Genomic DNA, 14,844 nt, shown 5'->3' with positions numbered 1-14,844 from the left:
ATGCTTAATGAGGAGACCATTGAAAATGGCCCCATTAATGAAGAGCTTGTTGTATATACCCAAACCGTGGCCTGTCACATTTTAAAGGTGCTAAAGCCTTCCAAGGAGGTTACATGTCTTCTGGTTTCAAAACGGTCCTGGCAGACTCCTGGTAGATGCTGATGCTTTTAATTTTTCCTGAGAGCTATTAAAATTGTAGAACTTTGGAACTGAATTCCCATCTCACCTTGATGGGCCAAATGATTGAATAGAGCATGTGATAAGAATCTTTCCTGTATGATGAAGCACCATGGAAAATCCTGAGTTGGCAGCTTGTAAAGTGATTATAGATCAAGTCTCTGAGTTTTTCATTGTCTGAGCATCTGTAAGTTCTCCTGGAACAAGAAGGTCTCTCCAAACCCGCATATCAGATATGGGGTCCCTCCTGTTATCTCTCCAGCAAATAGTACATTACCTCTTAGTTCACATTTAAAAAGGGTTGCTTCCTGTCCTACACACCAGAATGAGATACTAATGGTATTTCCTCTTTTCTGGGAGTAAGGCAGTAAGAAACAGAAGGGGGATGGCATTCGGCATGTGTGTGTGTGTGTGTGTTTGTGCGTGTGTGTGTGTGTGTGTGTGTGTGTGTGTGTAAGAGAGGATGAAAGTGAGGGATCGTAGCAGTGGCTTTGTTCTTGGGGGGGAACTTTTATTGGCCATGATCCTTGGTTACTTAAGAAGCAAGGTTTCTTAGGCTTCAGTAAGCCTTGTTTCGTGGTTTGCAAGAGGAAAGTGGCTAGTTTGGGGAAGAAATGATGTGTGAGAGGGTGCTAGGTTCCAGTTGAATATGACTTAGGCAGCTGGTGGCCATCCACTGTCAGTATCCTCTGACAAAATGAGTTCATTTCAGTTCTCTATCAGGATTTTCACTGAAACCCACCGTCTGACTAGCCAGAGTGAACCGGTGCCGTATGCCAGCGTCCCTTCCTCTGTGTTCACCTCTGCGACTACTTGCGGATGATCAGCTCGATGCCGGTGCATCTGTTATCCCAACAAATGCTAATCAGAGCTAGGGTTCTGATTTTAAATTCAAATTCACTATGCACTATTAGCTTTTCTAACATTGTGTGCTCTTGATGGCCTCATTTGCATGATTTTTAAAATATGCATTTCTGGCTACAATTTTATTATCTGAGTGTTTTTTTATTTACATAAGTTTTTGGAGGAGTTTTGGGGTTTTTTTTCCGTTAAGGGTATGAAGAGATTCTCAAATCGATTGTAACAGAGCTATACCGTGGTTGAACTCCGTATGACCATGTGATAATTGTCATCAGGGTAGTGTTGCATAGAAGTTAGGACCGCTGGAGTAAAAAATGCCTGGATTCAGATCCTACCTCCTCAACTCCATCTATGTTATGTCTACATGTAATGCACCTTTATAGAAGTTATTTAACCCCATCAACTTGATTTTCGTCTTTCAATGGAGATAATAAGAGCATTTGCCCAGTAGCGTTTTTGAGATAATGGCACACGTATCAGCCAAGATTTGCTAGATTATGCTGCAGTAACAGATGAATCTGAAATATGAATGGTTTCCAACTACAGAGATTTATTTCTCATTCATACTCATGTCCATCATGGGTTGGCCCTGACTCTGTTCCATATTCTCTTCATCCTGAGACACAACTGAACAACCAGCCTGTGACAGTCTAAGGTCAGAAGGAATACTCACTGGGGCTTTAACAGCTTCTGCTTGGAACCGGCACTTGTTACTTCCATTCGTATTTCATTGGCCGGAGTAAGCCATGTGGTCAAGCCCAGTATCAGTGCGTGGGTATGATCGTCACAACGAGCACTGCACCTGGGCCGGAACACAGTAAATGCTCACTGAGCGGTAGTTGTCATTTTTTAAATCCTGCCCACAAAAGGTAACTTTGAGTCTGGGACTCCTATCATCTTTTGCTAGCACAGAGAAGACTACTATTTGTGTGTTTGTCAGATGGCTCTCTTGAGACCAAATTAAGAGGCTGAATGCTTCCTTTGAAATTTCCAGGGAAAGTGGTCTATGGAGAACCCATAGCGGCAAGTCTTGGCACAGACGGCACTCACTACTGGCACAAAGACTGGCACCATGCAGCCCACCACGTTATGGGGCCACCCCTGCGACCGGACCCTTCAACGCCTCACTTCCTCATGAATCTATTGGCTAAGTAATAATTCAGCAGATGACTGTGAAGGGTTTTGCCAAAATAAGGTATTATATGAGTCTTGGGTTTAGGCGTAGGACACCTTGTCTTACTGTCTGACCTTCCATTGACCTCCAGTGTTCTGTTCTACTTGACATGATAAGCTGTGGGGAGTCCCTCACCTGAGACCAAAAAGCAATGGCTTCATTATGATACGGTGTAAAAATCTCTCCCAGACACAGAGAAATCAGATAATTTTTATTAAAATTTTGCTCTCTTCTAATTTTTTCCTCATCTTTTCTATCACTTATTGCCTAGAACCTGGTCTCTTCGTTATGCTTCATTTTTAATCATTCACATATTCTGGAATATTTTTCTATGCTGATATAAGCCAAGAAGCTAATGTGCCTGTATACAATAGACGGGTTGTGATCTAGGGCAGAGCCATCGTAGGGGTGATAGGCAAAATCCTGCCCTCAGAGAGGTTATCCCCATGAACGGCCATCCAAACTATTTTCAGAGATGCTACTTCCTGGGAAGTTATGATTACTTTTCTTGAGAAATACGCCATTCGTGGACATCCCAACCCGCCCCCCATTCAGATGCTAGACCCAAGTTAGTCTAGAGTGAAAAGGAGTTTTTCACAGCAAAATTTTAAGAGTTCATTTACCTTTTTTCTTTTGGCCTTCTTCCTGCTTCACATGTCTACATCTCCGAGATTATTCACAATTCAAAGCACAGCTGTCGCTGGTGACATGAACAGCCTCAGCCAATGTCACATATCTTCTCCTCACAACGTTGCCATTTGGCCAGGGGCTGCCTCTGTTCATGTGGGTCACTGAGGTTCATCTTTGTGTAGTGCTCTACTCACAAAGAATTTTCACTTACATTATTGCCAGTGATCCTAAAATAATTATCATCAAGTACATATCATCAATTTCTAGATAAGACTGAGCATTGGACAAACTCATAATCATAGAACCAGCAAATGATGGAGTCTAGAACTAGTTTTTCTGACCTGAGCATGGTCCTGCATCACACTTTTTATAAGAGTATTATTTTTCAAAAGTGCTTCCTAAAATAGAGATGGGTATGGCTTAAATATGTAATTGAAAAAGCTACTCATTCTCCGTTGCAGTTTTCTGACTTTCAGTTGAGGAGGGCATCAGAAGAACAGGAAAGTTCTGGTTGTTTCCTCCTGACATTCTTTTTTCTACTCATCACACACTCTCGTGTGTTTTTCTTTTCCAGTGGTGATTTAACCACAACAGGAACTGACCACTGCACTTTCAACACCTGCCAGAAAGCTCTGGGGAAGGATGATTTCACTAAGATTCCCAATGGGGTAAACGGTGTTGAGGACCGGATGTCCGTAATATGGGAAAAAGGCGTGGTGAGTTTCACTGGATCCAGCTTGCTTTGCATAACTCTTTAGCCAGGATCTGGCTCATTTCAGGACCAGAGGGCCAAAAATCTTCATAGAAAATCTTTTTGGGGGTGCCTGGGTAGCACAGTCGTTAAGCGCCTGCCTTCGGCTCAGGGCGTGATTCCGGTGTTATGGGATCAGGCCCCACATCAGGCTCCTCCACTGGAAGGCTGCTTCTTCCTCTCCTACTCCCCCTGCTTGTGTTCCCTACCTGGCTGGCTGTCTCTCTGTCAAATAAATAAATAAAATCTTTAAAAAAAAAAAAAAAGAAAAGAAAAGAAAATCTTTTTGATTGTTTTTATTAGAGTGGAGACTGGGAATGCAACACCATGACCACCGCCACCCCACCCCCCCATGATAATAAGAAGAAATCATTTTCATCTCTTTGTAATTGAGTTTAGAAGATGCATTACATCGTTATGCAGACATTAGGGGGTAAATTTAGATTGGGTACCAAGAGAATTCCTCTCTAAGTCTATGAATCTACTTGATTTCTTGTTTTTGAATCCCAGGTCCTCATGTATCACTGGAATGTAAATACTTGGAATGATTGAAAATACTTGAAGGATTTTTATTATGTTCATATATCCTTTTCAAGAAATTTTTGTAGATGTCCCTTTTTGAGGAACTTTGAATGTTGTATTTTTGAAACTGCTGTATAAAGTCACATAAATAATAATCCAAAGCCTAGAAAAAGAGATTTTTTTAAATGTCCATGATTTCAAAATTTCTCCCTGAACATGGAGAAGAATCGAGTGGCCAAATGTTCATATGTCCACCTGTCTGTCCATCCACTTGACATGTGTAGTTGTACAGATCAGTGGGGAGACTTGCCTGGGGCCACCATTTTCATACCATTCTCACCCATTTCTCAGAAACCGTCCCTTGTATGGCACACTACTTATCTCACACCTCAGAATCCCCTCCACATACCATTCCTTCTAATTATGTACCAGTTCTTGTCAATTGGATTTCTAATATGTCTCCTTATTTTCATCTTCATGTTTACTACTCTAGTTTGAGATGCGTCTCTTGTTTGGACCATTGCAGTAGTCTCACAGCTTGGGCCCCTGCTGCCAGGTTCTCACTTGCCTATGCTATACAGCCTATGCTGTAATCTAGTACCAGTGCTGCCTTCCAAAAACAAAGGACTCTTCATGCTACTTTCTTCTTTATTTTTTTTTTTTTAAGATTATTTATTTATTTATTTGACAGAGATAGAGACAGCCAGTGAGAGAGGGAACACAAGCAGGGGGAGTGGGAGAGGAAGAAGCAGGCTCATAGAGGAGGAGCCTGACGTGGGGCTCGAACCCGGAATGCCGGGATCACGCCCTGAGCCGAAGGCAGACGCTTTAACCGCTGTGCCACCCAGGCGCCCCTACTTTCTTCTTTAAAACCCTTTAATGTTCTCCATTACTTACAGGATGATATTTGAACAATCAGTTTACATGTAAGGATCTTCAAAACATCTCCATAGCCCTATCTATCTTCTGCTAATCATCCTCTCAGCCCTTTGTACCTCTACCCTAACTCTAATCATCCCAGATGACTCTTCTCTCTCTCTTTGCTTAGATTTTCTTGCTAAAAGTTCAACCTTTTTATCTGAACTTGTGCTATTATAATGAGTATTACAGCAAACTTTCAAACTATATCAAGTGTATAAATGACTTTAAAATAATTGAATATTTCTTAATACTGTACAGAAACTATGTTATTTTATGAAACATTAAGATGATTAACTCATGGGAATATTACTCACAGGATGTGGTTCTTAATCATTTTGTGAGACATGGACACATTGATAATTAAATAAACCTTAAGAATGTTCCTACCCATATAAATGCACATAGGGATCAACTCTCAACATTTAAAAAAACAAATCATATGGTTTTAGAGAGACCACATTTACCCAAAGTTTGTCCATATTAAAATCTCTTGTAATAGACTGTCCATTATTACTGGTACATGTACATTTCAGTAGCTCAAAACTTCATCCCTTGAGTTGATTTTTCCTCTTTCTAAATGTCTTGTCATCTGATTTAAAGGTCTATCTCATTTTTTTTTTAAAGATTTTATTTATTCACTCGACAGAGATAGAGACAGCCAGCGAGAGAGGGAACACAAGCAGGGGGAGTGGGAGAGGAAGAAGCAGGCTCATAGCGGAGGAGCCTGACGTGGGGCTCGATCCCGTAACGCTGGGATCACGCCCTGAGCCGAAGGCAGACACTTAACCGCTGTGCCACCCAGGCGCCCCTAAAGGTCTATCTCATTTTAACTCTCTGATATTTTACCTGTTGTCTACATGATCATCTCATAAATCTTAGGTCTACAGTAAAGAAGCCAGATCATAAAAGTAGTAGGTCGTGGTAGTAAACTCTAAACAAAACTCGAAAATGCTATTGCCAACATTTAGCTGTTGTCTGTGGGATTCTGGGAAGGATGGGGAAAATTCATGCAGGGTGGGGGTTAAACTTAGGCTTGTGAAAAGTTATCTTCAGGCTTGTGTTACCCCATCATCCCCATGAATATCATTACGATAGTTTAAGACTTGCCAGCATCCACAGAGGTGCTTGGCTCCACAGTGTAAGAAATTAGGTGCAGTTTTGTTTGGTTCTAAGAGATACAAGTCTTGCACTTTTATTGATAGAAGATGTTTAAGTACATGGTCATTAAACCAAATGCATTTTCTTTCTTGAATTGTTGTACAGCATTGTGGTAAGATGGACGAAAACCGGTTTGTGGCAGTTACCAGCACAAATGCAGCTAAGGTCTTTAATCTCTATCCAAGAAAAGGAAGAATAGCTGTAGGATCAGATGCAGACATTGTGATTTGGGACCCAAAAGCCACCAGGTAAGCCTGAGTTCTTGTATTACTTAGCTTCTCCATGGAGAAAAAGCACTCGCAAAGAAATTATTTATTGGCCTCAATCAGACACTTCTTATTAGGTTATTTATTTAGCCTTTATTTTGAACCTGTGCACAAGATAAGAGGTGTTTTTTTTTTTTAAAAAAAGATTTTATTTATTTATTTGAGACACAGAGAGAGAGAAAGAGAGAGAGAGAGAGAGAACAGGTGAGGGTGAGGGGCAGAAGAAGAGGGAAAAGTAGACTCCCTGCTGAGCAGGGAGCCTGGCACAGCTCCATGATCCCAGGACTGTGAGATGGTGACCTCAGCCACAAGCAGACTCTTTTTTTTTTTTTTTTAAGATTTTATTTATTTATTTGACAGAGAGAGAGAGACAGCCAGTGAGAGAGGGAACACAAGCAGGGGGAGTGGGAGAGGAAGAAGCAGGCTTCCAGCGGAGGAGCCTGATGTGGGGCTTGATCCCAGAACGCCGGGATCACGCCCTGAGCCGAAGGCAGACGCTTAATGACTGAGCCACCCAGGTACCCCGAGATAAGAGTTTTGATGTACAAATTTGTACAATGTATTTCCTTGGCTTAGAGGATGCAAAAGTTGTGTTGCTTGCCATTCCCTGGAGATGCATTTGTATATAAAACCAATATGAATTTACCGCTTCAGGGGTAAGCTTGGCAGACACTGGAGTTGATGTGGAGGAAAGGTATAGAGTAGTGAAGAAAATAGGAGGCTTAGTTTGAAAGGGGCTGAATTGAAAACTCAAAATAATTATAGCCTTTTTAAAGCTTTCAAATAGAAAAATTCCAGCACAAAGGATGTCACTTTTAGTTAGCCAAATTTTCCAGTTGAGTTCATCTTGAGCTTATCATTCCCAGTAGACTCCAGCTTTTGTTTCCGATTTCCATAATTCTATGTTAATATTGCAGAGTTGGCAATTTCCACCAACTCAGGAAAGCGTTGAATAGAGGCTGAAGCTCTGGTAATTTCTCCTTGTAGGACATTAGCACAGACAACACCTGCATCCCCAGTTTGTGTTTTCCATAACCTTTGTATTTGTACTGGAGAAAATCCCACATACTTTAGTGTTGTCTGTGCATGTGTGTGTGTGTGTGTGTGCTCACGCACACATGCATACATGTGTAAATAGGGATACATAAGACCTTCCACCTCCACTGAATAGGCATTTATTCAAGGTCTACTAGGTTTATGACTGTACTAAACAAAAGTCTATGGTTTCTTGGAGGTGCTATTGTCACAAAGGCCAGCTTCAATTGAAATGCTCCGGGCTATGCCTGGGGAACAGAAGACAGAGAAACACTAGGGCTACCACTGCTATGGGCTTAAAAATAAGCCCCAGATACTCGCATAAAAAATGCTTGTCATTTGTAGTTTAACACTCTCTGGGCATTCATCGTCCCAACTCAGGCAGCAGTTCACGTCGTGGGCAGTCCGCAGTCATTGCAAGTGTTAGTGAACGTACCAGGCTGTTGCTGGCTTTCGGTCATGCAGTGCAGTACACGGTGATATGAACATCTTATTGACATAAATGTCCTAAGATACCAACAAGGCACAACTCAGGGTCTTTGTTATGATGATAACAAGGAACTACTGCTTATTTAAAGACTAAATATCTGCATGTCAAATCATCTAGGCACCTTTCCCTGCAGAAGAAATAAAGACAAATAAAACTAAATTTGGGGCAGCTTCTCTACTAGACTAGAAAAATTGTCCTTGGGAAGACAAAGGGGAAAAAAATTGCTTGGATTTGGATTTGTCTGTAGATGAATTGAACATGCTGTGTTTAGAGAGTTCATGATATTTTAAATATCATTCTACTCACGCAATTGTACACCCGGCAGGGGCCCGCCCAGCATCATTTCTGCTGTGATTCAAACAGTTTAGGCTGCCCCAAGTACTGGGACAGATAAATCTCTTGAAATGATCTGTGGCTTAAGCAGATGATGATTCTTAATCAGAAAACCTCAAAAATTTCAAAAGGGAGAAAACGATCACGCAGAAGAAATATTTGTGAAAAAGGGCGTTTTTGAAGCATTGCATCTGGGGGAGTCCTAATAATAATAATTAGCAACCATTTGCATTTGCACAGTTCTCAGGGGTTTTATAAAATGCTTTGGTATCTGAAACATGACTTACAAGGTAAGACAAATAGGACTCCCCCTTACAGCAATGGGAAAACCATAGTACAATGGCGGCTGTGAACAGTGCCTTTGACTTTGCACACTTTTATGTTGTTCATGAGATTTGATACCTTGCTATCTCCTGACACCGAAGCAGAGCACTTTATACTGTACGTGTTTGTTCGTGGTCTGTGTTTTCTTCCGATCAAGTGGGCAGGTCACAAAAAGATTTTTTGAATCTGATTCTGTTCTCTATTATTCCTTTTCAACGTGAGGGAGAAATGAAAATAGTCAATGGAGTGATCCAGCCTCGTTCCTAATAGCGTGAAGAGCCGTGGAAGGCTGTTCCTGTGGTTCCTCTTTTTCACCCTACACCTGGCATGTGGCAGGATCCACCTTAAGAGTCTCCTTGGCTGTTTTCATTGTGAGGGTGACACCAGCTCAGGGGTAAAGCATTGTCTTCCTTAGACAACTGGACAAAGAGAAATGACCTGAACCTACGGGCGTGAATAATTCACTTACTATATTCCCACATATATTGTTGCTTGGGGGATATTTATAGGCTGTGATTATGGCTCTTTGAGTCATGTTTTCAGGCGATATAAATTTAGAGCGCTTTTGCACAAGCTTGAGTTGCTGATTTCTGCACCTTTGCCTTGCCCTCCCCTTCCTAGTTAGTTGTTGCGGAGGAGCACGTAACGATCCAGAAGCTTACTTCTTGTTTTTTCAGATCTATTACCTGCTTCATGTCCCTCATTTCTCATCCAAGAAGAACTAACTTAAGGTCAAACTAAAAAGTTTCTGTGCTTTTACGTTTCTTTTTATCTCTCTCTCTTATCAATTCTCTAGTACTTCTTAGATGATACTTGTCCTTCACTTTATAGCAGTCATGATAGCAGAAAATTAAATATTTACATTTTCATATAGGTGTCTTTGGGAATAAAGGTACGCAATGACATTCAATTACTAGCACTATGTCTTCTTTACCTACATCTGCTTATGGCGTCCGCCTAGGCGAAAACAGCACAGCCTGGGTGCCTGCTGTGTGGATTTGGGTCCCAGCTCCATCCGTGCCGAGCAGGGAACCCAGGCAGGTCAGTTACGGTCTCTGAGCAGCCCTTCTTTCATATGTAAAGTGAGATTATTAATAATTGTTACGCTTACCTCATCGGATTTTTGTTAGGATCACATGGAACAACGTGTGTGAAAATGTGTCATAAACTAAGAAAGTGTTCCCCAGAGACAAAATATGTATTGTCCTCCTTCCTTCCTATTTGCCTAGACATGCTGGTGTCATTCTGTGCTGTCCATCTTCATTTTTATGTGTTCTCAGCTGTTTGCCTCAGGTGTCCAGGGAGACCGATGAACCAGAGGCTTCTATTTCTCTGACACTCGGATTCTTTTAAAAAACTGGAGACCTCCTTGTTTTTCTTTTCTTTTTTACTGTCCTTTTGGACAATGGAGAAATATGATCTTTCCTTGGCAGGATATATTGAAAGGATCCAGCCCCCTTTGGATTTCTTTGAACTTCTTCGCATCTTGCTTCTTCAAACCTTTAATTTAAGAATTTTCTCTAAGCCACCCTCAGAATGTTTTGCACTCTGATGATTCATCCTTTTCAGTGTGAAAATCGCAGAGTGTGGGAAACAGGAGAGAAGGGGCAGTTGGAGAGGAGGCTTCATAGGATAATGGATCTGGAAGACTATTTGAACAAGAAGAAAGTGCGTTTATCATGCTTCCTATCAAACGAGAGAATTTGGAGGAAATGTCTGCAGATTCCTTATCTGGGCCGATCACAGCTCCAGCTTTCTCTATTCTTGGCTGCTTGTCATGAGAAAGTAGTTCATCTGGGCTGGCTGTTCCTGACCAGAATTTATGCTGATGACCTCAACAAGGACCTTTCTGAGGCACGACAATATTTTTAACCTTCTCTAACTGCCTGTCCACCATCCGGAGCTTCCCCCCATCTTCGCTGCTGCCCCATTGTCTCTGTGGGAGTCTGCCTCTTCCCACCTTGCAGACTGAGCTCTGCCGACCGCAGCGCATCCCCTTCCCAGAGTGGACCGCGGGGTCTTTACTCACTGCCTCCTCCCTCATTAACATTCTCGAAGTCAAATCCAATTTTTAAAATTCATCTTTTATTTCAGAATACTGTTGGATTTACAGAAAAATTGCAAAGATAGTACAGAAGGTTCCCATACAAACCACATTCAGTTTCCATTATTATTCCTATGGTACATCTGTTATAATTAATAAATCAATATTTATTTATTTATAAAGATTTTATTCATTTATTTATTTGACACAGAGAGAGAGAGACAGCCAGCGAGAGAGGGAACACAAGCAGGGAGAGTGGGAGAGGAAGAAGCAGGCTCCCAGCAGAGTAGGGAGCCCGATGCGGGGCTCGATCCCAGAACCCTTAAGTAGATGCTTAATGACTGAGCCACCCAGGCGCCCCAATAAACCAATATTTGTATGTAACTATTAACTAGAGTCCATGCTTTAATGAGATTTCCTTACGGTATTTTATTTTATTTTTATTGTAGAGAAAGGGGGAGAGATCGTGAGCACCACAGGGGAAGGAGCAGAGGGGAAGGGAGAGGGAGGGGCAGAGAATCTCAAGCAGACTCCGCACTCAGCAGGGAGGCAGTCCCAGGGGCTGGATCTCACGACCCTGAGATCATGACCGGAGCTGAAACCGCGAGTTGGTGGCTTAACCGACTAAGCCACCCAGGTGCCCCAAGTTTCCTTAGTTTCTACCTAATATTCTTTTTCCTGATCAGGATCCCATCCAGGACACCACACGACATTCAGTCATCATGTTTCTCTAGCCTCCAGTGGTCTGTGAGTTTCTCTGACTTTGTTTTTGATGACATTGAAAGTTTTGAGGAGTCCTGGGCAGGCATGTTGTGGAAAGTCTCTCTGTTATGACTGTTCTGATGTCTTCCTCATTACTAGCCTGGGGTTGTGGGTTTGGGGAGGAAGACCGTAGCGGTAATGCCATCGTCATCCCATCCTTCCAAGTATACAGCCTATCAACATGACTTATCGCTGCTGACGCTGCTCTGGATCAGCTGGCTGACACAGAGCTTCTTGCTTTCTGCACTGTCGAGTTCACTCACTTCCCCCTTGCCAGACTGTACTCTTTAGAAGGAAGTCACTGTGTCCAGCCCACACTTAGGGAGCGGGGACTTATGCTCTAGTTCTATGTTTTAATTGAGTCTACATCTTCAGGGCCTGGCCCAGTTCAGCACAGAGCAGAAGCACAACACATGTTGAGCCGATGAGCAAGAAGGACCTAGCCTTCCACACTGCAGGTAGGAGTCACATGACTAAGAAACGGCAGCAGGTGCATTAAATACTTAAAATTTCTAAGAGAGGAGATCTTAAATGTTCTCACCACAAAAAAGAAATGGTGATTCTGTGACATGAAGGTAGTGTGAGCTAATGCTTTCTGGCAATGATTTTGCACCATATCAGTCTATCAAATCACATGAATGAGGCTGGTGAAAAATAAAGAAATGGCATGAAGGAAAACTGGGAATATTACATCAGCAGCAATGACAGCAAGAGGAAAAGTAAAGGAGAGTAGCATTCCCTCCCCTTATGCTTTTAACTTATTGCAAGTTGTCAGTAAATGATTGTTGCAAGAATGAATCAAGATGAATGTAAGTTGAAAGGATTTTCCCAGGAGAGGAGGAAGAACTGCTCCACTGGTCTTTTTTCTTTGTGTCTTCTTCATTTTTGAGGTTGGGGAGGAACTAGCTTGTTAAGCAGCTCTTACAGAGGAGAACATGAAGTAACTAGAGTCACTCAGCACGGGAGCACTGCCGTGGGCCCGACCTGAGGGTCACACTGTGTGAGAGCCAGGCCCCGCCTTTAGGAAGCTGACGGTGACAGGAGAGGAGAGGAGAGGAGATACAACGTCAAATACCCTCCATCTTAGAAGGAATGTGTTGAGAATATCACATGAGAGGCGGAGAAGCCACTGAAGTTCAAAGATCATTCTCACCTTAGCACCGTCATTGGTGTAGGACCACATTGGAGAGGACAGTAAATGGGGCTTCTGTCCCTGGATGTCAAGACTAAACATGAAAGCAAGAAAAACCAAGGGTCTGGGAGGAAGGAGCTAAGGCCGGGATTATGTGAGAGAACAGGTTCAGGCTGGAGGGAAGCAGGAAGGTGAGGAAGTGATGGGCTGCCTCTCTCCAGTTTTAATTTTGTTTATTACAGACAGAGGCAATTTTCAACAGAGCTCATCTAGTGGAAAAGCATCATTTAATCAAATGAATACAATGAATGTATCTACGGGGTTTTTTTTTCCTTGAATGATACTGCCTTTTCTTTTTTCCTACCTGGTTTTGATATTAGGTGATGGCTGGTGATGTGAGGGCTCGCTGTCTCACCACACCATGAGAGGTGGGCCACCACATTCCTTTGAAATTTCCCGAAAGGTTTTAGCAAAAACAATTGCCCAGCTGACTCGTTAGTATCTGAAATGAGAGCAGCATGCATTTCACCCCAAAGCCTGAAGGGGGCACCCACAGCCCACACTGAGACCCAACCGGGCCATTTGAGGTGCTGGTTATGCAAGAACGAGCCAGCCTCTGGAGAATGGATGTGTTTGCTAATGATTTTTGGCTTCATGGTACATAGATGTTTCCCCCTTTTTCTAAATTCTCATTATTTATTAATGGCATGTACAAGTAAGTCTGCTTGCAACACAGTCTGCAACCTTCAAAAATGGGCTGCATTATAGTTACCGGGGGCGACCAGAGCCAAGAAAAAGCAATGCAGCCATGCCTTTTTTTTTTTTTTTTTTAAACCTGTGAAAAGCCGGATGATTCCAGGATGAGAAATCTGACATGTGGGATGAATGGTGAGAGAGAATTGGGAGTGGGAGTCTGTAGAGAAGGTTTGGACGTTCTAATGAAAGATTACCTACGATGTTACCAGCCTGTAAAAAGTTCCTGCAAAAATCAACCGCAGTAGCTCTTCCGGGTCATTGCACAATGGAAACAACCCACATTTGGTGCATATGGAGCGTTCACCTTTTTCAGAAGTAAAAAGAGTCTTGATGACTCCTTCAGCAGGTGTCTATTGGTTGTGACAGGGATATGTGTCCTAACGCTGCACTACTTGGGTCAAAGATTCAAATTCAAGGACACATTCCTTATCTAAATGTTTGGATTGTTTCTGTAAAATATTTAGGTACTTAGAGCCAAGGGGAAGAGATCAGGAGTAGGATTTTCATGTGGTGTCAAGAGAGAATCTTGTGGCCTCATGTGGTCAAGACGGAGACCCGTCAAATTGGGCAACTTGTTAAAAATCTTATTGGAGAGGATGGCATGTAAGTTACTTGCAAGCTCATAGCCGCAGCAGTAACTCACGTTCTGGCAATTGAAGACTCTCCTATGAGCTTCAGTTCTTCGGTATTCATTAAATAGCACTTAGTTACCATGGCAACTGTCCCTTTTCAGTATTTATGAGCTACAGGATATCTCACAGAATCTCAAGCACACGAACACAGAGCTAACACATTGTGTGCACTGGAACATTTAATGAAGACTTCTAGCTAGACTGTATTCTGCAAAGCAGGCATATTTTGCTCACAGCTATTTTCATTTATGATTTTTTAACTCGATTATAGCAGGCTTTGACCTTGAATATACCATTCTTAAAGGCATTATGCCGTCTCTCCTGCTTAATTTCCTTCCCTTTCTCACCGAAGGTAGAGATAAATGAATTTTACTTTGTATTCAGTGAAGAATAATGACTTGCCGCCTATGAAAGTGCCTCTCTGGATTCTGGAGGGGGCCTTGCGTGTGCAAGAAAGCAGGGGAAGAGCGCCTGTTTCACCCTTGGGTAGTGGGGGTTGTGGAGCGTGGGGACAAAGAAGAGATAAGGGAGAAAGTGCCCTTCGCGAATAGTGATGGCTTCTTATCGTAGCTCTATTATCAGGGAGTCTTCACTGAAGCTGCAGGCATTTTCTGCTGAAGTTGCTCACTGGGTATCCTTTGACTAATTGGTACATTATAATCTTCCTCCTCCTCAACAGAAGCACGTGCACACGCACATCCTAGCACACACTCACACCCGTGCCCAGAAACGCAGCAACTGCAGTTCTGCTTCCAGAGTCGGTCAGCCTGAAGACTCTGCTTGTAATGCCTGTTTCTGAGCGTGTTTCTAACGCCTCCCCCAGTTCCCCAACCCACACCGTAGCAGTGCATATGCGCGGGAGGCGGGGCCTCGTAC

The 14,844-nt window shown here is 42.6% G+C and overlaps 1 protein-coding gene across 3 annotated transcripts in view; it reads left to right on the top strand.

Annotated features, from left to right (window-relative positions):
* DPYS (dihydropyrimidinase) overlaps positions 1-14,844 on the top strand; it is a 78,312-nt gene that overhangs the window by 30,128 nt on the left and 33,340 nt on the right. For all 3 annotated transcript variants that reach the window (XM_026495586.4, XM_026495585.4, XM_026495587.4), the window contains exons 5-7: positions 2,033-2,189; positions 3,417-3,558; positions 6,300-6,442. In XM_026495586.4, the coding sequence (XP_026351371.2) occupies positions 2,033-2,189; positions 3,417-3,558; positions 6,300-6,442 (442 nt within the window). The remainder of the gene's footprint in view (positions 1-2,032; positions 2,190-3,416; positions 3,559-6,299; positions 6,443-14,844) is intronic.

This window comes from Ursus arctos, unplaced genomic scaffold, assembly GCF_023065955.2.
Source record: "Ursus arctos isolate Adak ecotype North America unplaced genomic scaffold, UrsArc2.0 scaffold_6, whole genome shotgun sequence".
Taxonomy (NCBI): domain Eukaryota; kingdom Metazoa; phylum Chordata; class Mammalia; order Carnivora; family Ursidae; genus Ursus; species Ursus arctos.
Note: the sequence above shows the minus strand (reverse complement) of the source record. Positions and strands in the feature narration are given on the sequence as shown.